At 38.0% G+C, this 26,809-nt stretch overlaps 1 protein-coding gene across 5 annotated transcripts in view; it reads left to right on the top strand.

The window, feature by feature from the left end:
• The first annotated feature begins 8,834 nt into the window (after positions 1 to 8,834).
• The window catches only part of CEP85L (centrosomal protein 85L), a 177,070-nt gene continuing 159,095 nt past the window's right edge, over positions 8,835 to 26,809 (top strand). For 2 of the 5 annotated variants that reach the window (XR_012508651.1, XM_074368431.1), the window contains exons 1-3: positions 8,835 to 9,706; positions 11,224 to 11,304; positions 17,670 to 18,296. Coding sequence is in view for 2 of the 5 variants with exons in the window: in XM_074368431.1 (XP_074224532.1) it covers positions 18,224 to 18,296 (73 nt within the window). In the remaining 3 variants the exon portion in view is untranslated. The remainder of the gene's footprint in view (positions 9,707 to 11,223; positions 11,305 to 17,669; positions 18,297 to 26,809) is intronic. The other 3 variants (XR_012508650.1, XM_074368430.1, XR_012508652.1) reach the window with 2 other exon arrangements.

Raw genomic sequence — 26,809 nt, forward strand, 5'->3', positions numbered from 1 at the left:
AGTTTAAAAAAATATATATATATATACTCTCAATTCTGTTCCAAAAAAGATTTAAGATGGTTGACATAAACATATACAAGTTAATAATACCTAATGTAATAACAACGTAAAACAGACAGAAAATGAGTGTAGGAAAAAAGATGAAACCAGGACAGAGGTTGGTAAACAAAATGTATGTTGCAAGGTCACCTACATGTACTTGCTTGTGGAAGGCTACATATTTGGCTCTGACTTTTGCAAGCTATTTCAAGAGGACTCATAACCAATTACAGAACTAGTGTCCATTGATTCGAACAAACCAAATGCTTGGAATAAAGACAATTTCTCCAGTTACTGAAACCAGAAAGAAGTTTCTCCAAAAGGTTGTCACAAAAGCTACACTGTAAAAGTTATAAGGATCACCATTTTTACAGTCAACACAGCACAGCTTCATAGAAGTCATTTCTCAATATAGGCTAGGAACATACAGTTCTTTACACAGAAAACTCAGTAGACTAATTTTAAGTTGTATAGTGTTTTTAGCACTGACAATAACCTTGCTGATGGTCCTAATGAGAACATTTCCATGGTCAGCTTGAAATGCCTAGATACCTCTAAGGCAGTTGAACAGCCTTGCAGAAAATTTCAGATCAGTGAGCATATTGTTGGATAAAATGTGCCAACAAAGTAAAAGAGTAAGAGGTCTATGCTATTAGTCAAATTTCTGCTGCTATAGTACCACATAACAACCAACAACTTTTAGAGGCTTAAAACAGCAAATGCTTATTTTTCTTGTTCAAGGTTGGTCAGCTCTACATCTCCTCATTCTTGACTCAGTGGCTAGCCAGTAGATTACAGAAACAAAGGAAGTGCTAAAGCTAAAACAGGCATGTTTAAAGCTTCTGCTTATGTCATATCTGTTAACTTCAATTGGCCAAAGTAAGTCACATGGCCAAGCCCGGTATGAAGTCGATGGGGAAATAGACTCTGCCTACTCTGGTGGGAGGTACTGCAAAGCCATTTGACAAGTGCTGTGTAACTGCATTAGGGAGGGAGTGAAGAACTGGGGATAATTCAGATATCACAAACAAAATTCTGTTTGCTATTTCCCTTCACATTTCCCTTCCCATTTTGGACCTCTAAGGATCATACAGCATTGGATTTTTAAGGAAATTTAAAGGTTCTCTAGTATGATCCTTTTATCTTACAGATAACTTATCTGGGGCCCAGATAGATTATGGAACTTGCCTATAAGACAATTCAAAGCTCTGCTACACTGAACTAAATGTTGTACTGCTAACTTTCCTCTCCATATTCCATCTCCAAACCCCAGCTGTACGTGGAATTATGTGAGTTTAATTCATGAGATAAATCTAGCATTAAAGACCTCACTCTCCAGAGGTAGAAGCCGAGATAGGCTGCAGACATAGAGTCTTGATATTACAGTGAAGGGAGATCTTAAATTCTGGATTCTGACTTCAAGAAACTGGTTTTCATAGAGTTTTTCTAATGAAAATATTTATAGACTTGAAGTTGTTATTTAAAAATAGGTAATGTCTCCAGAAGGAAATATTTAGTTTCTTTCCCAGTTGCTTTCCATTGTCTCCATGTTTCATCTGACAAAGTATCAAATATAAGAAAGGGCAAGGGGGCGGGGAGGTAGGCTGAATGGAAGATTGCCAGAGATGGAGGAAAGAACAGGGCCTGTTCAAGCTGACTTTTGCCTTTCAAGTTTCCCTCACGTCCTCCCTAAGGTAAATCACCAGTGGCCATATGCTTGGCTTACTCCTCAAAAGCAGATCTGAGCTGGTAAGCAAACTGAAACGCACTGGAGTCGGGTTTGTTTTGAGAGAAGGGAACAGCTGTTTCTCCGGAGTCCTCAGCAGACACGCAGCCTGTCCATTACCTCGGTGTTCCTAGATGGTATTGCTTACGGCCCTTTCTGTGCTCTGTTTACTGTTCCAATTCTGTAGATCAGTTTGACAGGATATTACTTTTTTTTTTTAGAGACACTTAGTAGTATTTGTTATTAATGTCCTGTCCAAGTTTGACGGTATCTTTAACATTTCCTGGTTGTACTTCTAGTTTGTTTACTTCTGTGAATCGGCTCTTCTGGCAAGAAACTTGACTCCTGGAGATGATATTATCTTGGAGGAATGTAGGGCTAAGCTAGAGGGTAGTTTTTCTGAGAATCAGTGATCTGACCACACTTAAGAAACAAAGCCAGATAAGAAGCAGCCATTCAACATGAAAAACAGAGAGTAATAATTTAGCTACACAACATTAAAATAGAAACATAGGAAGAGATACAAAATATGTTTTTAAATAATGATTTCCAAATTAACAGTGTTCTGTTCCCTTTATTTTACCCTCGAACAGATGGTCCCCAAATTTTCAAGTAGGATCCCATTTTTAACATAAAAAAATTTCACAGAGCCCCACATAACAGTAATTGTAGTTTTGGTAGAATGTGATTGAGACAATACATTAGGACAATGTACTTTTTTGTGAATTCAGTAGTGCTTTTATTTAAAATCATACTTTATTGAACAAATGAACATCTACATGCATTTGAAGAATAGGCATATATATCAATGCAAGCCACCTTATTCAGGATCCAGTTAGGCATACTTCAGGGAACTGTGGGTTTCCTTGTAATAATTACAAAGATCAGCAGATGTCCATGGCTCATCGTTTGGCATCTAAACTTTGTTCTGCATTTTTATGCCTGTCAGTTTTGGAAGCTGTCCTACTTAATGACATCATTGGTCTCCTGTCTACACAGACACTACATATTCTTACTAGTTGGATCAATCAGGACATAACAAAATGAACTGAGCCTTGTGTTTATAAAAGAAGACTGGAATTTGGGGCCTTTAAAAAAATCTACTAATATGTTTCTTTGAGGAAGTCAGTATCTTTGAGACTATTTTACGTTTTGCAAAATTAAGGATGGGGGCTGGGGAGATACTTGCTCTGCCCAACTAAACAGATTATTGTGAGGTTTAAATTAGATTATGGAGCACCTAATTCTATAAAGAATAAATGGTATCTGGCCAGTCAGTATTTTAGTAGAATCTTCCCATTTAGAGCCTAATTCTTCGCTATTGTAGTACTAGGAATGTACAGTTCACCCAGAGTTACACTGGCCTGGGTGACGGCCATGCTCTCCAGACTCACAGTGGCTTGTGGACAGGAAGTGGAAGGTCCACTTGAAGTGGTGACTTAATGTTAAGATTTACCTCTGCCATTTCAGTGAATCATTTAATCCATCTGGGCCTCAGTTCCTTATGAATAGAGAAATGGACCAAAATCTCAGAGATGTTATAACTTTTTGCAGTGCGGCTCTTTTTTTTTCCCTTAAATAAAATTTAATTGCAAAACTCCAATGTATAAACCAGACATAAAACAACACACAATTTTCACACGCAGTTTAAAATTTCACTGTCTGCAAATGAGGCCCCAGGAGTACAGACTGAAAACCACTGATTTGGTTCACATTTAAGATCCATCTAAATGAAGATATCCACTTATTAATTTAAAATGAGAGATGTTCCTTCCCAAAGAATTGCTAGTAGTCATCTCTGTGGGACATCTTGCCCTGATGGTCACGTCCACTCAGAAAATCAAACCTTAGATCAGAACCTCAGATCAGAACTTTGAGCATAAAATAAATCAAAGCAAGTTCTCTATTCTTGAGGAAGCAGTTCTATCAAGCAATGTTGACCTAGTTTAATGCCCTTCTTCATGCCAAGACTTTTTCTCTAAAGAATTGGGCAGGGAAATCTAGAATCTTAACACTGTCCCCCACAGACCAGTATTGTAAGAAACGCTCATCATAACCTTATCCTAGTCTTACTCTTTAACTTGCCTTTTTATGTCTCTGTGTAGTTCTCCATATTCCTACTGACATGACTGTCCTCCTAACATTTGGAATATGCACATGGACTCTAGGATAAGAATTTTCAAGGCATCCTAAGTTTGAACACTCTTTACAGACTTCTGGCCAGATGATCATCGAGGCTCTGCTTGTCCACTTCCTATGTTGGAGGGCTTATTACCACTGGAGATAGAGTCATTTCTCTTTCCTCCAAGAAGTAATTCTTAGACATTTCTTTCATACATGGATCTGAAATAAGACTCTCTATGGCTTCTATAGATTCAAATATCATCAAATGTGTGACAATTTGATGAATGAGTCACTTTACAGCATGCTCTAGACTGCAAGTTCCCCACAAGACTCTGAGCTACTGCAAGACTGAGCCTGAAAGGTTAGTCTTTGTTTGCTCAGCACCTAACAGGACCAGAAGCACAGAGGACACTTGATAAATCTTGGGTGACTGACTAAATGAATTAAGTGGATTGGGAGCAACTCATTAAGCAGAAAAAGACTGAATTACATTATTATTTTCAAAAGCAGCAGCTATAAAGTTTATAACTCAGTTTCTCTCTGAGCAAATCTACTTTGTACTTTCAGACCCTAACAATGCCCCTGCATTGCCACAGCTTCAGAAAACGTGAGTTTCTAAACCACGCTGATGTCATTTTCGGGATGCAGACTGACCTGTAATCTGCCCCCAGGTCCAGCCACTGAAAGAACTGAAAGTAGATAGAGCATGAGGCTGGTCCAGCTTGGCAGCTGATGATGGGAACCACAAAGAATGATCACCTAGGTTCTAATCCTGGCCTTTCCATTTGTTTGCTATATGACCTTGGGCAAGTTACTTACTATCTCTGTGTTTATAAAATGGATATTAGCTAATGTGAGGATTTAATGAGTTGATGCCCCTAAAGCTCTTGGAACAGAGCCAGGCATGTTGTAAACATTCAATAAGTACTGACTTTCATGCCTTCATCCTGGTTTAGTGGAAGGAGCATGAGTTTTGAGTTAGACAAGCCAGGCTGTTAATTCATACTCTGGCCCTTTTTCTTAGGTAATCATTTAATTTCACTAAACCTGTTTCATCTTGTGTAAAATGTGGATAATAACATAGTGGTGGCGGGGAAATGCTATTTAAAACTACAGCCTTCAGATTCCCAAGACTCCAAGTTTAGGAAAACACCTGGATTAGCCTGCTTTGGATACGAAGGAGGAAGCCCCAGACAAAGAACTAAATCACTTTGCCTGATAAAATAAGAATTTTGAGCATCCCAGAGCTTGAGATGGAAGCACCAACCCCAGGAAGGAGAAAAGTCCAGTAAAACAGCAAAAAATCTAGGGCTCTATTTGGGACAACAGTCTTAATATCCAATGTTGAGTTGTTTATTACGTGGCACCATAGTGGACCATGCCTTACCTTTTCACCAGAATATAAATCCATGTTTGTTTCATAAACAGTCATATGTGGGTGACAATTTGGGAAGTGAAGAAATTGAGGTGATGTGTTTATGGTATGGAGTAAGACAGTACAGCGGAAAGGAAAGCAAACACAAGAGGGATGCAAAGGAGGGATGAAGAATTTAGCCCAGGTAGGAAAACAGAATGTGAGATGAGCAAGAGAAACCTGGAGACGTGGGCAGGACCAGCAGATTTCTCCCCAGTGTTTGAGATCACTATCAAACACTCTTATTTTACACCGATCTTAAAGGATAAAACAAAAACAAAAACAACTGCCCCCCAAACTAGAGTCAAAACAAAAAACAAAAACTAGAGTTGTTGAAGAACCTAAGTACCCTGGCATTTGCACTACATACTCAGCAGGATTCTTATGACAATTAATGTTAATGGATGTAAACTCCCAGCACAGAGTAATCATTCTGTAAGTGATAAGTATCATCCATTCATCCTGTTAATTCATATATTATTCAATGAATTTTATCTAACCCAAAGAGCAGCTGGTAGATGTTGGAGGCAGTAGAGCATACAGGTTCATTCATCTCACCATGTTGGAGACTTACCTAACATTCCTCCCCTATTCCCCACATCTTTACCCCTGGCCTCTGTCTTTCTGCACAAGAAAATACACTCCCCAAAGGAACAACACTGGGTTTCGGGAGTGCCAGGACTGTCCACTCAGGGAGCACACGCAGGCTTGTGTGATTATAAAAGATTTTTCCTAAGTCCTATTCTTGTAAGAGAATGCTTATGGACCAAGAGTTTGAAAATGATTTCATTTATCAACTCATTTAAGGTAAGAGTGACAGGCGAGGTTCTAAAAACACGGAGTTATTTTATCCATGATCCATTTTCCAGTAAGTGACTACCAAGATAGTTGTAGCACAAGAATAGGTAATGGCTTTGTTTTCCCAAGATGTAGTCATTGCGATTATTTTTAGACAAAGGATTTGGAGCCAGAAGCCCAACTCATAATTATGTTGCTATGATTCTACAACCAGTTGTTTTGTGGAATTAATTCGACCATGACATCTTTAAAGTCACCACATTTTCTGAAAAAAATCAGCAGATTAAAAACTGGAAAGAAAATATTCCATGACATGAAGTGCTGTTCCCTGCAATTATCTCCTATCTTTCTACTTTTGAAGTTTGCACGCCCCCTTCCCTTAGGCCTTTTCCTATTTCCCTGCCCTACCAGTTACTGAAGCCCACTGACATCCCCTCCCTCAGTATGCCAGAGGCCCCCAGCCTGATGATCTCCACTTCCTCTGAATGCCTGCATTGACTGGAGATTGTCTACAACTTTCCTGAGAACTCCTCATCCTCTCCCTTGAATTTTAGTTTATTGAAAATAGATCTTATTATTTCCAAAGCTAGGTTTGTACTATGTAACAATTTTATGTTACAAAAACAACATGTCAGAGATCAATATTATCAAAAATTTGGAAGCGAGAGGAAAGAAAAATATTCATGATCTCAGCATCTTACACTAACTCTGTACTTATCCTTGTAGCGTGTTCCTTCCTTAACATTTTCCGTATGCTTATTTTTTCACTGATTTAATTCTAGTGGCTATGCAATTACATATTTTGACTTTTTTCAACTAACATTACATCACAACCATTATGCAAATTGGTATATAGCCTTCATAAATATTATTCTAAAGCTGGCATAATACTATGTTAAAATTTTAAATTATTCATTATATTCCACTATTTTAAATGATACTGTAGTTGACTTCTTTATGCATATAGTTTTTCAGTGAGTGTATTTATGTGTGTGCATGCTTGCATTTTTATTTCTTTATTTTTAAATTTTTTGGGGGGGTCATTAGGTTTATTTATTTATTTATTAGAGGTACTGGGGATTGAGCCCAGGACCTTTTGCACTTACTCTATCACTGAGCTATACCCTTCTCCATCCATATTTTGATATTTTTTTCTTAGGCTAGTAATCCCAAAGGGAAATTACTGAACCAAAGAGTATGATTATTTTTATGGTTTCCAAATTGGTTTCCAAAAGAGTTGGACCAATTTATATCACCAAAAACATACGAGAATATCAGTTTCTCCAGACTTTCATCAGAATTATTTTCTTAATTGTTTAGTCTTCATATAAACAAAATAGGATGACATTAGCTCACTGCTTTTAATTTTTTGCTGTAAATTATTTAAAGCATACAGAAAAATATGGAGAAAAATATTAATCCATAGTCTTGGTTTATCAACTCTTAATACATTTCCATATTTTTACTTATTTTATAAAAATAAAATATTATGTAAATGGTTGAAGTCTTTGTGGACCCCCTTGCCAATTCCACTCCCTATGCCCCCTCTACAGAGACAGCTGGAACTAGATGTTTATCATTCTCATGCATTTCCATACCTTTTATTTGTTAAACCTTTGATTACTAATGAAGTGAAACTTTTTCCTGTGATGTAGGTAATATGAAAGTGCTCAGGTTCTAGAGGCAGCCAGAACTGGCTTTGAATTCCTGCTCTGCCTCTTGCTACCCATGTCTCCTTGGATCACTCTGTGCCTCAGTTTCCTCATCTAGAAAATGGAGATAACAATCATTCCTACTATTTATGTGGTTATGAAGATTACATGCGACAGTTCAGGCAAAATTCCTGGCACAGCGCTTAGCACTCAATAATGCCTTTTATTATTGCTCTAGCTCCTCTTTGGATTGCTTGCTCCTCATCCTTCTTAAAAAAGATGAGCTTATCTACAACTTGTGAAACACTTGATCAAACATGATCGTGTGTACTCATGACAGCTTTATGAGATAATCCTGCAGTGATCCCAATTGATGAGTGAGGAAACTGAGCCCAGAAGGTCCACAGACAGCAGGCAGCAGAGCTGCGTCTGAACATGTGTCTCCAGTGCTGGCACCGCACGGCGTGCTCTTCAGAGTGGCAGCCCCATCACCTCTGAAAGTTAACAAGCCGTTTCATGGTACAATATCGCTGGCCTGTGAGGTAGTTTTAGCACTACTGTTCTTTAACACAATCGTTATAGATAGACCCCTGTTTCTTTATTTATAATTGTTTTCTTTTTCTATTTTTCTGAATATTTTGTAAGAAGTATTTATTGCTTTTATAAAACTAGATATATTTTTAAGAGCAACAAAAAATGTTACCAACTATATAATATAACTACATTATATTTATTGTTAGAGATTTAAGACCTCTAGGCTTGGTATTACTTTTTTCCGATTTTTAAAAATAAGATAAAGATCTTAAGCAATTTCTGCGGCCAAATTTCAGTCCATGAACACATGAATCCTATAGATTCTAACTAAAATAACCCTATAATGATCCTGAGTATTAAATAGTTAGCTGGAAATTTAAAAATTTCTTTTAAAATTTAATTTTAAAAGAAAAATTATGTCTTACTAAAATGTATTTATAAACCATATTTAAGGAAACTTTATTTTTTTTATTGTTTTTCTCAAGGCACAAGAAAAAAGTGCCCTAGATATAGATTATAATCTCCTTTTGCAGGCATCAATAGGACACATTAATAAAGATCAGCTCTGTTTATACAAATCTTAAACTACAAAAACTTTTTTTTAAGATGACATTTTATGGTAATCATATTTTTCTCAGTTCTCATATTCTACTCTTTTTTTTTTCTTTGACCATTCTGACATCTCTCACATTAAGTGACATTCTCCTTATCATATTTAAGAAAACCAGATTCAGAAAACCCAAGAGGGGTGGGAGTTAATGAGGTGGTTACAGACAACAGGACAGAGCAACCCCTGCACCATAGAACTGGGAATTTTAATGGCAACTAGAGAAGCAGAGAACATCTCAAGACTCAGGAACAGTGTGCGTGATAGGCACACGATCATGCAAAGGCTATTTACTGAAATAAATACTGAAGCATTTTGAAAAGACCAATATAGATCCCGCCAGCCTATATTCAGTGTTTGTTTTGGTGTTATTCTAATGGGAGAATAATTTGATTCTTTTTTTCTTCCAGAAACCACAGAGTTCAGGTAAGTGGCAGTATGGGTTACTGGGAGTCTATAAAAACCATCACTTTATAAATGAGAGTCTGCCTCTCACCTGGCAATCTGCCAATTTGCCCAGCTACTCACTGGAGCAATACTCTGAGTCTGGCCTTTTGCCAGAGTCTGAAAAGGGACCAAGGCATGTGAGCTTCCCGGAGGCTCTCACTGCAGTTCTCCTTTAGCGGACCTTCTCCAGGAGGCTGGCAGCCACCTCAGCAGAAAGGCTCCTCACAGCTTACAAAGTTTTCCTCTTTTAGCAGGCAAATGCCCACACGTATCAAAACATTTTAAGGAAAGTCATCATAAACCCCTGGATGATGAAAGGGCAACAGAAAAACTACAGTGCCTGGTACTGGATCCCCATATAGCAGGTAGGCACTTACAGGCTGATAACTACCTCAGCCCTGGAAACACAGAGACAGACACTCATCTGCTAACTGCAGCTCGTTTCCTCTAAGAAATTTTAAGAAATCTGTTTTAAGACATAGTATGGAGGAAGATGAAAATTCTTTAAAAAAAAAACCTGATGTGGCAAAACCCAAACCCAAAACCAGAGCAAGAGTGGTATTGCTCTACTACGCTCCGATTTTGTAGAAACAGCTTCAGGCAGCAGGCTCAGGAGCTGGGTGAATTCAGGGGCCATTTTAGGGTAAGCCAGGGTGGGATTAGATGTTCCAGTCTGCGCTGCTCTCCTAAGCCTGCCATGATCTGAAACTTAGCTCTTGGGCCTGGGCCAGAACCAGACATACGCTCAAGGGTGAGCAAAGAAGGCAGCAGCCTTCAGGCAACTGCTGTGCAGGATTCTCTGGATACTGCCTTGCCCTCTCTTCTCTCCTAGCACTGATCAGGTGCCCCCAGTCCATCCCCCTGCCTTCTTAGTGTTACTAAAGGTCTCTCCTGCTGAAATCATATACTTTTTTAAGATTATGAAAATAAATGCTAACTGCTATTTCTATCTTTTGATCACAGTTGAAAATACCTATCCTTCGGTGATTTTCACAGTATAAATACCTTGCCCAGTTTTACTAAGGCTAAAAGTTTACTCCAGAACTTCATTAGGAAATTATGTAATGGAAATAAAGTACCTAACATAAAGATTTATATAATATACCAGTGAGAAAAATGTCATTTAAATTCCTGTATATCATAGATACATCTTTTGTAATTTGTCATCATCCATAATGTATATATGAGTGTGAATTTAATTTTAGATACTTTGTTCATTGTTAATTCTTCTCAGATTCTCTGTGAGCACTTATGATAATGAATATATTTGATGTTCAGGTGGCTTTTCTGTGCTTTTATTTTACAGTTTTGCAGTTCAGCAATTGGTGATTCAAGGTGCACAGAACATTAAAAAAAATTCTCAATCACTATAATGAAAGTTCAAATTGATTATTCTAGGTTTTTTAAAAAACATTTAAGTCTTATTAGGTTGTAAGAAAAGTCTGTAAGAAGTTATTCGTTCTGTATTCAGTTTTAGGCAGTATGTTAATATAGATTCCCCAAACACACCATTATAAAATATTAAAAATGTTTAAGAAGTATCTCGCTATGGCTCAAAGTAGAGAAAAAAGTGGACCAATTTTAATTAATTAATTTCAATTAAGTTAGTCTAGATATGTCGAAATATAAGGTGATCCCCATTTGTTTTCAGATAAATTTTCAAAAATGTGTCCCAAGTTTGGAACAACTTGATATGTTAAAATTTTGAGATATAATATGTGAAATGGTTAAATGTCAACACAATATTGTTGCTTAACAATAACACAAGATATGTTGCTTTTTTCTACTTCCAAATTTAACATATATTTACAATCACTACAATGTAGTAATTATTGTAACACATTTTAAAGTAATGTTTTATATATATTTTTTTAAAATACAGATTCCAGATTTTACAGATTGAATTCACATCAAGCCTACTTTTTATTTCTCTACTTAAGGACAACAAATATTTACTAAATGAGTAAGTGATGAACACTTTTATACTATCTTCTTTCTTTTTTAAAAATATGTATTATTTTTAAAATCAGAAAAAAGTAACAAAAATAAGAAATTAGTTCCCCCATAAATCTCAAAATTATAGCTAGACTTGTGTTTTGTTTTCTGAGTATATTATAATACTTTTTAAAATTACATTGAAATATTAGCTTAAGTGTCCACTCTTTAAATTAGCCCAGATCCCTTTGGGACTGTTTTAGTGATATTAGCTCTATTTACAGTTCCAGAGATCCTTACATTCTTCCATTGTGTAAGCATTATGAGGAAAATTCTTTAGAATGAAAACTTACCAAAGTTAACAGAGTTATTGAATTGAATTCTGCTGTCCAGAAGTAACGAATCTACTGTGAAAACTGTCTTAATGTTTTAAAATGATTTGAGTTTGTGAAGTTGTAATCAATAAATCACTCTTAATTAACTAATTAAAATCCTGTTGACCTCAATGAACTCAATAATACACAGAAGTTTGTGGTGTGCTTCTGGAAGCACTTGGGATAGTGGCAAACTTGTCTAAGGGTCAGCAGCTCCTGGGACCAGCCCTGTCAGGACTATTGAGGACTTTTCCCCATGAGTTTCATGTCTGCCCAAGTGGCATTCTGAATTGGCTTAAATCTGTTGTTCCTCTGCTGTTATTTACCTATACTGTTGTCTGGTGTCAGTCCATGTTGCTCTGCGCTGCCTTTCTGGTAACTCATCCTTGATTTACAGCCCTCAGAAACAGTTTCATCACACTCTAAGAATCTCCATTTTACTATTTAAAACAAACAAACAGATACATAGACAAAACCCCAACTCCTTTATATCTTTATCTTTCACAGATTTCTTTCAGTTGGTTCTCCAGGAAGCAGATGTTAAATGGAATGAGTGCAAGAGGTTTATTGGAGGGTAACACCAGTACAAGGGGCAGGGAAGATAAAAGGGGCAGGAAATAGGATTGGAAAGGACAAGCTCAGACCACAGTGCATACCTGACAAGGTCTCAGTCAATCCAGTGGAGAGCTAGAGAACAGAGGCTGATGATGAGGAGGGTTCTGCTTTGGAAAAACTGGCAGGTATCTCTGTCATGCTCAGTCATTGGCTGGGGCTATCCAGGAAGAGGGAGGCCTCCACTCAAAAGCTGAGGCAGATCCCGGGTGCTAGCAGCTTGTGGACTGAACATCCTTTTGGATGAACATCAAGGTCTTTCTTGAAGGGAAATTAGAGAGAAGCTGCCTCTTAGATTGAAGCCTTCCATTGCCCCACCTCAGAAACCTTAAAGTCCAACATGCTACCCGCTCACCTACCGCCCTGTCTTTCCATCGTTCACTCCCTTACTCTCATTATATCTGCTTGGTGATTTTGTGTGAAACTTCTGCTCCCTGACTCCCTCAACCTTCTCTCAAGATTTCAGCCCTCTCTTGACTTCAGTGTTTTCTCCAGATAGGCTACACCCAATCCCCCATCATTGCATCCATTCTGTAGCAAATATCCTTCAGTTCCTTGCCCCTTTTCCCTAAGTGCCCACAATGCAAAACCATGTTTATCCATCTGCCTTCTTTATTCCTATGCTCAAACTGCTGGCTGCAGCTAAAGAAAATCGTCCCATACCACAGATTTATGTCACATGATTTCCAATCTGAGCTGAACCCTAAACACTATACAGAAATCCTATAATTAAGTCCTTCCTTCTCATATAGTATCTGAAGAAAAATCTTATAATTTTTGTTTTGCAACATGTTGAAGAGCATGATGGGGAAAGCTCATTAGATTTGAATTCTAGCTCTTTACTGCCTGTGTGGCCTTATTTAACTTCTCTGGGTCTTTTTTCCCCAATCTTTAAAATGGGGCTAATATTAACTGTTGATAACAGATTGTTTTAAGGATTACATTAAATATTTAATCGGTTTAGTGAGAATTCTCAAATCATTGACAGTATATACTCTAAGGTTTTTTCCTCACTAACTCCTGTCAACTGTATTCTATTGAAAATTCCTCTTTCCACTGAGTACATCCCAATCTAATTTCATAACATTTTGGACATTTCAAGTTATGAAAACAGTCCTCTTCTCCCCTAGGGCAGGTTAGATAGGAGACTCTGTGTGTTTAGTGGAGGCATGATCTGCTTTCTCGAACTCTGCACTCCTCTCCTTCCACTACTCAATTTCGTGTTCGAAAAGAATGACAGGGAGAGAAGAATTTGTCTCTTTATACATTGTCAAGGTTGCTGTCCTCTTTCATTGTAAATGATCTTGCATCTTTTCTAGAGGCTCAGTATGACGAGGTAGTGACCACAATAAGTTTCATTGACAAAGATGTTAGTCCTAAGCAGTTCCAGTAAGCATTGATGGTTCCTTGGAAGACTAAACTTTATCTTTTGGCTGAATTTCATCCCTCCCAGCCTCACCTCCTGCCTGAAGGACTGCTCTATTATTCAGTGATCCACATCTTACTTTTCTCATTGGCCACTGCAACCCAACTCTGGAACCAAAGGGTATAGGTGGGACTCATTTTCTGTATCTGCCAGGAATCAGGGACTTGAGAGGAGGTATCTTCACCCTCTTGGCCTGTCTACACCACACAGTCACCTCTCCTTATTCTTCCTCCTACCATTTGGGTAGCATTGGGCAGAGACAGGAAACACAGTAGCTAATCAGACATCCACATGGGGAGTTCAGGGAATCATAGCTTAGAATAAAGGCTTCTATGAACTTGGCTCCAAAGCATTTGGTAAATATCTATCAGAGATGTACCATTTCACCATAAGCCTTGGACAAATTAGTAACCCCAAAGGGTCAGGAAAAAATATCAATCAGTACTTTATTCTGATACAAAGCATCATCTATAACTAACCTTGATGTACCAATCATGTTTTTTTTCTTGATGAGTTGTAACAGAACTCTATTTCTAGACTGTATGTCTGTGTCATCAACATAGGATGCATACATGCATTGTTCTAAGCATGCTACAAATATTAACTCATTTAATGACCACAACAATCCTTGAGGCAGTTACTATTGTAATTCACAAATAACAGAAGAGGAAAGTGAGGCACAGACAGGTTAAGTAACTTATATGTCTTCTGTTTACATTTGTATAGTTGAATGTATCTGCTAGGAATCCAATTAAGATTTTTCAAACCCATTGTCAAGTGAAAGAGTTTCTTAAGTTTTCTTTTTTTTCATTATTATAAATGATTATTTGAGATTATGACAACCCACGGTAAATTTGGCAGCTTATTGTTTTTATGACCTGGAAGAGGTTATGTATCACAGTCCTTGTTACATCCTCGATACACCAGAATTATTGGTTCCTTGGAATTTTTTTAGACTTCATCCACAAATGTGTTTCTATCAAGTTGCAATTGTTCCTTAGGAACTATTTCAATTTTAATTGGTTGGCTTAATTTTTCAACTTTTTGTTGGTTTTGATATTTTATATTTTTATAAACATTAACCTCTCTTGAGGTTTGACTGATATGATAAATTTATATAAGAAAAATACATATAAGATAGTTCAATTTATTGGCTCAGATTCATATCCAAAGGATTTAAAATTTATGAATGCAGCATTTATTTTTCACTTCTAAATATCTTTTTTGAATGTATTATTTCAAATGAAGAGTTTAATATGGTTTGATATTAAATTTGGTATTTTTAGAACTATTTTCCTCTTTTGTGATCTAGTTTATATTTTTAAAAAGTCCTCTCCCAAAACATTATCTAAATTTCACCTAAGCAACTATAGATATATTTATGTATATACACACATACACAAACACATACACAGTCACTATTTTCATTACTTATACCTGCTTAGAAAAATTTCTAAAATATTGAAGTTCAATAACAAATGTTTTAGCTTGTAAGATTCTCCTTATGGTCTTTACATACTGTCACAGTAAAACAAAAACATGCTGGTTTACAACATCAGGCTTAGTAATGGTTAGGTAGCCCTCAGGCTCTCAATCTTGTGCCCTGATTAATTTTAACCATTGTGAGAACCTCAAATACTGGGTGTAACATGGATGTGGAGGGAAATCTCAGTTCAGTATACAGTAAACCCTTAAACAACACAGGTTTGAACTGTGTGGTTCCACTTACATGCAGATATTCTTCAATAGTAAATACTGCAGTACTATAGGGTCCCTGGTTGGTGGAAATCTCCAATGCCAAACTGCAGATACTGAGGAATTGTGGGTACCAGGAGACTATAAATTATACTCCGGTACTCTTACTGTGCAGAAGGTCCACACCCCCTAATCCTTGTGTTGTTCAAGGATCAACTATATATTCCGAATTCATATGACACACACAAAATTGGATGGTTACAGCTTACATCATATACATATTACCAGGAAAAGGGAAATAAGAACTACCTCGGTTCTCAGTCACCCCCCTAAAAAAAAAGAAGAGAATTTTTGACGAGAGACAAAAAGCGTGATACAAGCAAGATTTTTATTTAGTGAAAAAGAAGATAGTGAAAGACAGTACACTCCTGAGAAATGGGAGTGGGCCACTGCAAGAGAGGAAAAATGGCACCCTTCCCTCCTTTTTCCTGTTTTTATATCCTGGTTTCACGATTGATTGATTAATTGACTGATTGATTGATTGATTGACAGCTTAGGTTCCCTGCGCTCTGGTTGATTGACAGGTCAGGTTTCTTGTGCTCTGGATTGTTCCTTTCCCCTTCCTCTTCCCCTGCCCAGTGCTCATTTCTATCTAAACTACCAAACATACATAATATTCTTAGCATTTCAATTATTTTAATTGCCTTAGATCTTTATCCTCCCAAGTTTAACTACTAGGGATACAAAAATTTTTATCTCTGGTGCCAACTGCCAAAATAGCAACATGTTCTTTCGATTTGCCTTTACTCTGTAATAGATATTGAAATATTTTATATAGTCTCAGCTTCACATGTACTTTTTTGGTGTATGTAGTGGCATGCCCTTTAATTTGATAAAAACATGTAGAAAACCTGAGTAAATGGTTCTTTGAAAAAAAAATACTGCTTAGAATCGAGTGGACATTGGCAGAGTTTTGGAATAACAATAAGTATATATTAAACTCACAGAGGACCAAGATATATCTGTAATGGTTCATACATTTCTTAGAACCATATAAAAAAGTTTGGTATTTAGTAAATGCTGTAGCTGATATGAGACTATGGTAACTATAAGTCATGAAGAGAAAGATAGTTTCTTACAGCTCTACAGCTTCTGATAATACTTCTTGGGGTTTCTTTTTGAAACTACACTATTCAAGTGTCATATTAAGTGAGCTAAAACATATTTAAATCACAAAAAGGAACAAACTACATTCTTTTTTCATATTTCTGTCACTTCCTATGCTTAGAAACAGTTGATCCTTGGCCAGTTGCTCATGATTTGGAGAAATAAATGGAACTCTACCAGAGGGAGACTAAATGTAAAACTGTGATCACATAAATTGCAGGACAGTTGTGGTAAATGATAGATTATACACCTAAATGTAATTTAACCGCTAAAAGTTTTAAGCAGTACTTTCCAATCACAGGGCGATTAAATACAAAATTAGCAAACATCCAAAGCAGAAAAAAGCAACACTGGACTCAAAGCCTATTGAGGGTTAGGGACTTGCTCTGCAGCTTACCCGATTCATCCGCCAACCGCAGAGTCCGCCTTCTACAGTGCTCGATCAATATTTATTAAAAAATACTACTTTGTATCTAAATATTGGAAAGATTATGAATATTGCCATGAGAAGACTTAAAAAGAGGATGCTGCACCCTTTTATCCTTCCTTAGGATACCTGGCCCTGCACTCTGGGTTCAGGTGAAGGGCGTGAACTGACCACGCAGATGAGGGATGTGAAGGTGTAGGGTGTAAGTAAGTTACACTCTCATTAGATCCTCTGGTGTCATTTTGACTCCTTTCCGACTGCTTATCTGAGACACGGGGCTACTACATTAAAATTTACATCTCCTCCCTGAACCCTCTAGTACTAATTACCCATGAGGCTTTTCTCCTGCTTTTTCTGCGCACATCTCCAAGATGTAGATATTTTGTACACCCCCCACTCCCCCATTTAATTTGCGAGCAGAGGCAAACGATCTCTTTTCTATACCTTACAGTGAACTATAACAATGTCTGTGGAGTGCATGATGACGATTTTAATTTCAGTCCACATGAGACTGGGAGTCCCTCAGCCTCTCCCGGGTAAACCATTTTTATCTCTATCCGTTCTGATGAGAAGACAGGTCTCCCGTACCTTTTTCAGAGAGGTGCCCTGGGAGCCTGAGGGATTACCCAAAGAGGGGAGGAACCGAAAGATAAGGCCCGGGGCCAAGTTCCCTCCCTCTTCTCAACTCGCAGGGTGCCGGGCTGGGGAAGGACGGATGCGGCCGGAAGGTCGGACCCACCTATTCGCCACTGACGGAGCAAAGCAGCCTAAGGGTACCCACCGAGACCCGCCCGGAGTCCCTGCCCCACGCCGCGCACGCCTTATGTAATCGCCCGAGGCCCCGCCCCTCCAGGCCCCGCCCCCAACCGGCTCCGGCTCAGGCTCCCCGGGCGGTGGGGGCGGAGAGAAGCCGCAGCTGCAACTGCGCCTGGAGCCTCTGAGCCTGGGCTCAGCCGGGGACCCAGCCGGCGTCAGCGCGGAGCCACCGCTTCCCCGTCCCGGACCTCAAAACAGCCGGCTCGGCTATGGCAGCCGCCGCCGCGGCGGCGAATCTGGCCCCTGCGCTCCTCGGCCGACGCTGAGCGGCCGTTAGTCAGCCAGTCCGCTCGCTCGCCGACTCGCCGGTGCCGCCTCGGCCCAGGTTCCGCACAAGTTTCCGCCGCCGAAGAAGCAGGAGGCGAAGGCAGGGGAGGACGGAGAGGTGGGGAGTCGGGCGCCCCTAGCCCACCCGGCACTCCCGCCAGCGATGTGGGGGCGCTTCCTGGCCCCGGAGGCCGGCGGGCGGGACAGCCCCGGCGGAGCCCGAAGCTTCCCGGCGGGTGAGTAACGGGACAGGCCCTGGGCTGGGGTGGAGGTCGCGGCCAACTGCGGCGCCTCGGGACCCCGCCGCCGCTCCCCTCCCTCCTCAGGCCTGGCTTTCCCCTGGCCTTCCGCCCGCTCGCCAGCCAGGCTTCCTGCCGGCTGCGATACCCGACCCCGAGGGCTGACATCTGGCAGCCAGCGTCCCCTTCCCTGTCTGCCGCGCTTCGCGGCTCACCGGCACCCTGGGGCTCGGTGTCCCGGCCGCTCCTCCTCGGGCCACAGCCCCCACGCCCCAACTTACGGCTCGCCTAGGCCTGCCTCCTCGGTTGGGCTTTGTTGTGTGTCTTCCTCCCTTTCCCTCGTGGGGTGTGTGGCCGACGTGGATAAGGGGGCTCACGGACACCAGGGCGAGAAGGTCGCTGCGACCGTGCTGCAGCGGCGCCGGCGCGGGCCGCGCCTCGGAGGGCCGAGATCTGCTGCACCCGCGCCCGCAGCCGCTACTTTAGGGCGCGTTTGGGGGCGGAAGCAGGCTGCTGCTGATGCCTTGGCTGCAAGAGACCCCCAAGGGCTCCAGCCCCTCACTGAAACCAGGTCCCCGCCCAGCAGCCCTCTTTGGAGGACACGTCCTGCAAGAGTCAGTCTATCTTTGAGCAATGGGGTTGTTAATCCCTTTGCCTCTCCCTGGCCCTTTCAAGGAAAATTTGGGGTTTGACGCGTTGGGTGTGTGAAGGGAGCTGTTTGCAACGCACAGCCATTTCATGCCTGCATCCCTTAAAAGTTGTGTAGGAGCCACCAAATTAGGGTAAATCTTCCCCTAAATTGGATTAAAAAAATAGGGTTGGGTTGCCTGTGATAAGTTATTTGACGTTGACAGTTCTTACAGGCACTTTACTCTTAGTTGAATTTTGAACCCTCCAAGAGAAGCTGCAAGTTATATGGCCCATTTATCCAGAAAAAAATTCGCCATCTGTACATACACAAAAATTTTCCTACAATTTTAGGTGCTTCTGGGACTCTATTAAGTAACGTTGTTACACAGATGTTTGAACTCGACTTGTATAACGACATTTTTGTATACATTTTCAAAGCTACTTGCAAAACAAAGCAGAAGTAGCGTTTGAAAGTTTTTTGTTGTTGTTGGTGGTAGTATTTTTGGTATTTTAAAATATTAGGCATAAACTCAGATTTTTAAAATAATTTCAAATAATGCAATTCTGTGATAGTTTAGAAATTTGTGATGTGTTTTTTTAAAGACAGTTTTCTCAGCTTTATTGGGGGTGTAGCTGACAAATAGAAATTATATATATATTTAATATCTGCAACTTGGTTTTGATATATATATACATTATGCAGTGATCTCCATAATCAAACTAGTTGACAATATCCATCACCTCACATAGTTACCATTTTTTTGTGTGTGTTTGGTAAGAACACTTAAGATCTACCCTCTTAACAAATTTCAGGCATACAGTTTGGTATTGTGAACTGTAGTCACATACTGTATGTTAGATCTAGCCATATATACATTTTAAAATCGAGTTAAATTTGAAATCATTCTCTTAAATTTGATATATTATTTAAAAATAACAGGATTTAATGTAGACATGAGTTTAGGAAAAAAAATGAGTAGGAAATTATTTTCTCTAAAACGTATACTATTTGTCCTAAGAGGAGACAGCAGTTGAGAGGTTTCTGATGCTTACTGAGTATTTACAAATCCTGCAATCAAAGTAACTTCAGTGTGTGAGAAGACACTTCATTATCCCCAGGGGCTGAAGGGAGTGGTTTCAGTTTATCTGTAGATGTTAAAAGCCATCTGTAATGTCTTTGTAACCTAACCTCTTAAAATTTATTTGTAATAACACATTGAAGACATAATATCACTCAAACATTGTATACATTTTTCCATTGTTTTCTTTTTTTTAACATTTTATTTAATTTTTATTTAAAAATTTTTTTTGTAGTATAGTCAGTTTACAGTTTCTGGTGTACAGCACAACATTATTTTCTGTGAGGAAGAAACATCATAGTACTTAGAAATTGTTAGTTAACTGAAAGAAGGATTTTGAGGTTATATTGCAGCCTCTAAACCTTTGCTGTGGCAAAGAATATAGTGGAAGGAGATACCTTATAAATACTACACAATTTTAAGAAATTTGGGCAGTATATCTTTACAAAACATGTATTTTATCTCACCTTTGACAGTGATAAATCTTTGGTAAGTCAGGACCTGCCTTTCCAATAAAATTTTTTTTAGCTGTCTACTGAGAATTGATTACTTTTATAGTAATAGTGATGTAATTATGTTTATTCTCTTGAGCAAAGCAAATATTAAAAAAATTTTTTTTCAGTTTAAAAAAGGTATACCTTAGGTGAAAATCTTAAGTGTGGTTTCTTTAGCAAGTAAGCAGATGGTGAATGACCTCTGAGTTTATTCATGTAAGCATTTTTTTTTCTTTCTGAGAATTTAAAGAAAATTTATATTTTTGAAATACTGTCCAATATTATCTTTTGACTACCTTGAGTGATTTTAGAGCTTTTCTGAAAACAGAAGGAACCAGTCTTTTGACTGAATTTGTCTTCAGTCATTTTGGTCTTGAAGGCTAGTGTGAAGACAGGGATAATAAAATAATTTCTGGTATTTAAATGAGTTTGTCTCAATATGGGGGTTAATTCTAGATGTCCTAAAACTGATTTGTTTATATAGTTATGTAATTAGACTAAAGGGAAAACCAAAGGTAATAGAACCAGTGTTCTAAAAAATTGAAGGAAACTTTCTTTTCACGGTAATGGCAGTAAAAACAAATAGGAGTAATAAGTGTGGTTTGGAAAATACTGAACTTTTGACCTTTGCTTTAGGATTTAATTTTGTTTTGGCTTTACCCACAGTTTTTCAGCTTTACAGAGTAACTGTGTTATAAATGAAAACAAATGAATATTTTCTTTTATTTCCATACAAAGATCAAACAAAAGCCCCCTCCCCCTTTTTCTATTGGCAAGTGTGGTTAGAAAGCTAATTTTAAATAGAACAAATGGTATGTCTTTTATGCGTTTGGTTGAGTGCATTTGAGAATACCCTGTTAATCAAAATGTATAATAGTTTCAAAGTTGGATGAAAGATGGAGGTATTTCCCTTAGGTTTTAAGAATCTAGTATGATATGGTGATATTTTGAGTATTTATACCTAGTTATACTGAATTTGTTCCTTTTTATAAATCATACTTTAAAAATATTAATGTATTTAACCCTTAAAACATTTGGAGGTAGGCTATGACAGTTTTAAAGTGTGCTAAAAATGAAATATTATAGAAAACACTTACATGATCTGAAGAAATGTCATTTGTTCAGTGCCTCAAACTTTAAATCTACCTCTTCCTAGTTGATGCATGGTCATAAGGTGTTTAGTTATGTCATAATGATAGTGGTAGTAACTGGTATGATTACATCAAATACTAAGATTTTCTGTGGTTCTGAATTAAATGGACCCAAAAGTACTACAGTAACAATGAAGCATAACTCTTCTGCCTAAAATCAGTTGGACATGTTCTTCTTTAATAGGCATTGGGGGGTGAAGGGTGAATCTCAACTTTAGTTATGACATTTGTGAAATGAACTTGATTATTAATTGGAATTTGATCGTTTCTTGGCTTGAATGAAGCTGGTAAATTAATCTGAGGCTGGGCAATAAATGGTGAGTTAACAACCTCTGTTGACGTGTTGTGAATGTTTCTGCATGTCAAGAACTGAAAGTTTTAACAAGGTCTTGAGTTTCCTGACTGGATGAAATGTGTGTATGTGTATTCTGAGAAAATGGAGAAGACATGAAGGCTCCCAGATTTTACTGAGTTATAGCTTAATTAGTTCCCTCAAATTGTGCATTAAAAAATGAAGGATGTGATCACCTAGATAAATTCTAAAGCTACAGTGAGATACTAATTATTATCACTACTTTAAGGTTATTTGTATTTTACATTGACAAAATAATATTCTATAAGTTAAATTTATAGTATAAGATCATTCATTTTAAGTATAGGAATGATCAACATAAAAGAACATCAAATTGCTCTTCATACCAGTATTTTACTTCCACTTTCTATTTTTCCTTAATTAAAAAAATCGTTATCTAGCATAGCACTTGGCATATACATCAGTACTTGGTAAATGTGCGTCATTCTTTGAATAAATACTGTATAGTAGGCATTGTACTAGGCTCTGGGGATATATCATTGAACAAGAAAGATAAGGTCCCAGCTCTCAGGGAACTTACATTCTAGTGGGGAGGAAATAGTCTTTAAACTAACAAGACAATTCAGCTAACTTTAAGTACAGTGGAGAAGAGGGAACTGGGTGAGATGGAGTGGAGGGGTAGATCTGAGTAGAGAAGGCCTCTGTGAGGAGGTAATACTGCTCTGAGACTTGAATGGTAAGAAGGAGCCAGACATGAGGGGAGGAGTGTTCAGGCAGAGGGTATAAAAACAGCTCCAAGGTAGAAATGATTTTGGGGAGTTTGAGGAATATTGGAGGTCAGTGAGTATAGAGCATAGTGAGAGGGATGTGAGGCGAGGGAGGCCTGATAAGGTAAGGCCTTGTAAGAAGTTTGGATTCTGTTTCTCTGTGAGGGAAAGGTAGCTGTGGAAGGGTAGGGGAGATGACGTTCTTGCTTTCACTCAGTATGTTCAGTGCCACTGTGAGGCAGGCGTGGTTCTGTGTTCTACGTGCTGGGAAAGTGAAGCAGACATTCTCTGTCCTTGGTATTTATAGATCACTCCTGGCTGTTTTGTGGGGGAAGAAGTTATGGCGGGGTAGGTGAAAGATTGCAGTAGAGAACCTGTTAGTAGGCCATTGCAGTAATTAGGTAAGAGATGATGATTTGGACTAGAGTGGTAAGGTTGGATTGGAGAGAAGAGAATGGATATGGAGTATACTCGAGAAAGCTGACATATTTACTGATGGTTTGGAGGTAGCAAATGAAGGATTGAAGAGTCAAAAATGACGTCTCTGTTTTGGCTTTAGTAATTATAATGGGTGGTGCTGCCATTTCCCGAGGTGGGGAAAAATGTGAGGAAGATAAATGGAATCAAAAGTTCTATTTCAGTCATGTGGGGTTTGAAATGCATTTTAGAGGTTCAGATGAGATATTGGGTGTACAAGTCTGGATCTAACTGGGAGATGGGAGAGGCGAAGGTAGGGATTTTGATAGTTACCTGTATATAAATGGTGTTTAAAGGAGATCACAGGGAGATAGTATAGAGAAGATAGCAGAGGTTAATGTTTTCTGGTCAGATAGAGGAAGAAGAGCCATCCAAAGAGATGGAGAAGGAGCAGCTAGTGAGGTAGGAGTAAAAAGCCAGGAGACGGTGGTGTCCAGAAGACAGGAGACTGAAGGAAGGAGTCTTCACCAAACTCTCATGCTACCAGGAGACAACTTAAGAAGAGGCAGAAGAGGATGGATTAATGCCACTGGCTAGTCTTGGTGGGAGACTTAAAAATCTAAAACTGGTAGGAATGAATGATTCTCTAATTCAGGCAGTGCGTTTTATTGCATAGAAATTGGTACATAAGTGCTCCTAAGTGTTTGGGTTGCTTTCCCCTTACCACTTCTCAAGCTAGGGTGACAAACTGTCTGTGTTTGTCTGGGACTTTCAGTTTTAAAACTAGGGGAAATACCTCCTGGGATGCTTGAGAATTGGCCTGAGAATCTATCCAAAAATAGTAACTCTACTACTTTTCTGTGTGATAAATTGCTTTCATACTGCATTAGGTAGTGCTAAATTAATTCATGTCATTGATAACATTTTAAATTCCTTTAAAGAGATTTTAAATTACTTTAAAGAAAGTAGATTTAAGATCAGGAACTTTTATGCCCTCTTTATATAGTAGATGTCTTCGTTGCTCTATTGATGCTGTGTTTCAGCACTAAAGTGCAGGGTTCTGAAATGGACTATAGTTTTTGGTTATCCCTGTCCTTTACAATGGGATGATGAAAAATTTGGACTACATTTTGTGTAAAGTTTAAAGTTTTCTATCAGATGCTTATGTTGTCTTATTAGAGGCAGAGATTGTGTGTTTATTGACCACAATAAGTATATATTGCTTTGTCATTACATTGTTGAAGCTTTTTCATTAATTCTGAACATCTTATCTCGTTTTAAGAATAATGTATCAAAAACAGTTTGACTGGAAATTAAGTTTTTTAATTTTGGGGAGTTATGTATAAGTTTTGTCAAAACTTTAGAGTGTTTTACAACTAAAATTTTGTTTTGGTTTTGGCTTTTAAATGTATTATGTAAAGCACTTAGGCTTCTAAGTATCAGAAAATAAAAGGCTAATTGAGAAATAAGTAGCTTACTCTGTTTCCTTTGGAGGTCAATGGCTACATGAATTTTTATTTGGTCTACTAGCATTAGGTCTAACAACTTTATTTAGGAGTATTTATTTTTATTGAGGTTTTTATTGTCTTCTGGGTGCTGATGATCCTTCTTAAGTCTGGGCATAATTTGCTACCATGTAGGATATTTTCTCTATTAATTGATATGAAATAGTTATATTCAAAGACAAAGCTGAACCCCTCTGGAATACCAGTTGCTGTAATCGCTCACATTTGTAGTGGCTTTATTAAAAAATCTCATTAGTTTTTACTGTACCTCATTTTTTCCAGTTTATAAACAGAAACAAAGGCTTATGAGAGACTGAATTAAACATGTGGCCTTCATTCCAAATAGCTAACAAGATACTTTCTTGAATACAGCATTTCGTGTAACCAGAATGAGATGGGAATCTTTCGCCTGTACATATTGAAATCAAAAGGCACATAATTTTTTTCATAGGAGGAGATATTGTTATCTCTGTTGGTTGCTACCCTAACCTTCTTGAATTCCTTATTTTATATGATGAATGAATATTACTGTTTTGAATTCATACTTTATCTGTGAAAGGTAAATCACTTATTTATTCATCTGATCATTGTTCTTAGTTGAGCTGATTTTAATCTCAGCCTGAACCAACCTAGTTTAAAGCTTTTCCTTGTTACACTAGAATTGAAAATAAGGAAATTCAGAATCACATCTGGGGAATACAGTCATACCTTTTGTGGTAATGTTTAAAAAATTATTTAATAATGATAGTTTTAGTAATATTAGTACTAATGAGTAGTTTTCATAATAATAGTTAATGAATGAACTTCCAGATTTCTTTTTTATGTTTAGAAAGCAAAGAACACTACCTGTTGATTACTTAAAACTTGACTTAAAAAGGCAAGAAAGCCAATTAACTTAGATTGAGCTGGATTTTTTTTCCAGTTTGAGATATAACTGATACATAACATTGTATTAGTTTAAGGTATAATATAATGATTTGATATATGTATATATTGCAAAATGATTACCACAATAAATTTAGTTAACTTCCATCACCACAGTTTTTTTCTTGTGATGAAAACTTTTAAGATTTACTTTCTTAGTAACTTTCAAATATACAATATAGTGTTGTTAACTATAGTCACCATGCTGTATATTATGTCCCCAAACCTATTTATTTTATAACTGGAAGTCTGTACTTTTTGAACAACTTTACCCATTTTCCCCACCCTACCACCCCCTGCCCCTGGAACCCTAGGAGCTACCAGTCTGTTCCCTGTCTCTATGAGTTTAGTGTTTTTGTTTCTTAAGATGCTATATAGAAATGAGATCATACAGTATTTATCCCCTTTCTCTGTCTGGAATATTTCACTTAGCCACTTAGTGTAATGCCCTCAGGGTCCAGTTATGTTGTCACAGATGGCAAGATTTCCTTCTTTTTATGGCTGAATAATATTGCATTTTACACAAACACATTTTCTTCATTTATTTGTTGATGGACATTTAAGTTGTTTCCATGTTTTGGCTATTGTAAATAGTGCAGCAGTGAACATGGGGGATGCAGATATCTCTTTGGGATAGTGACTTCATTTCTTTTGGATATACACCCAGAAGTGGGGTTGCTGGATCATATGATAGTTCTATTTTTAGTTTCTTGAGGAACCTCCATACTGTTTTTCATAGTGGCTGTACCAGTTTACATTCTTACCAATAGCGTACAAGGCTTCTCTTTTCTCCACACCCTCTCCAGCATTTATTATTTGTACTTCTTATTTCTTGTCTTTTAGATTATTAGCCATTCTAACAGGTGTGAACTGATATCTCACAGTGGTTTTGATTTGCATTTCCCTGCTAATTAGTGATGTGGAGCACTTTTCATGTACCTGTTGGCCATTTGTATGTCTTATTTGGAAAAATGTCTATTCAATTCCTCTCTCTACTTTTTAAACAAAATTTTTTAAATGCTGTATGAGTTACTTATATATTTTGAATATTAACCCCTTATCAGATATATGACTTGTAAGTATTTTCTCCCATTCAGTAGGTTGCCTTTTCATTTTTGGTGATGATTTCCTTTGCTGTGCAGAAGCTTTCTAGTTTGATGTAGTCTTTTTAATTTTGCTTTTTGTTGCCTTTGCTTTTGATGTCATCCAAAAAAAATCATTGCCAAGGCT

Source organism: Camelus bactrianus, chromosome 8 (assembly GCF_048773025.1).
Source record: "Camelus bactrianus isolate YW-2024 breed Bactrian camel chromosome 8, ASM4877302v1, whole genome shotgun sequence".
Classification (NCBI taxonomy): Eukaryota; Metazoa; Chordata; class Mammalia; order Artiodactyla; family Camelidae; genus Camelus; species Camelus bactrianus.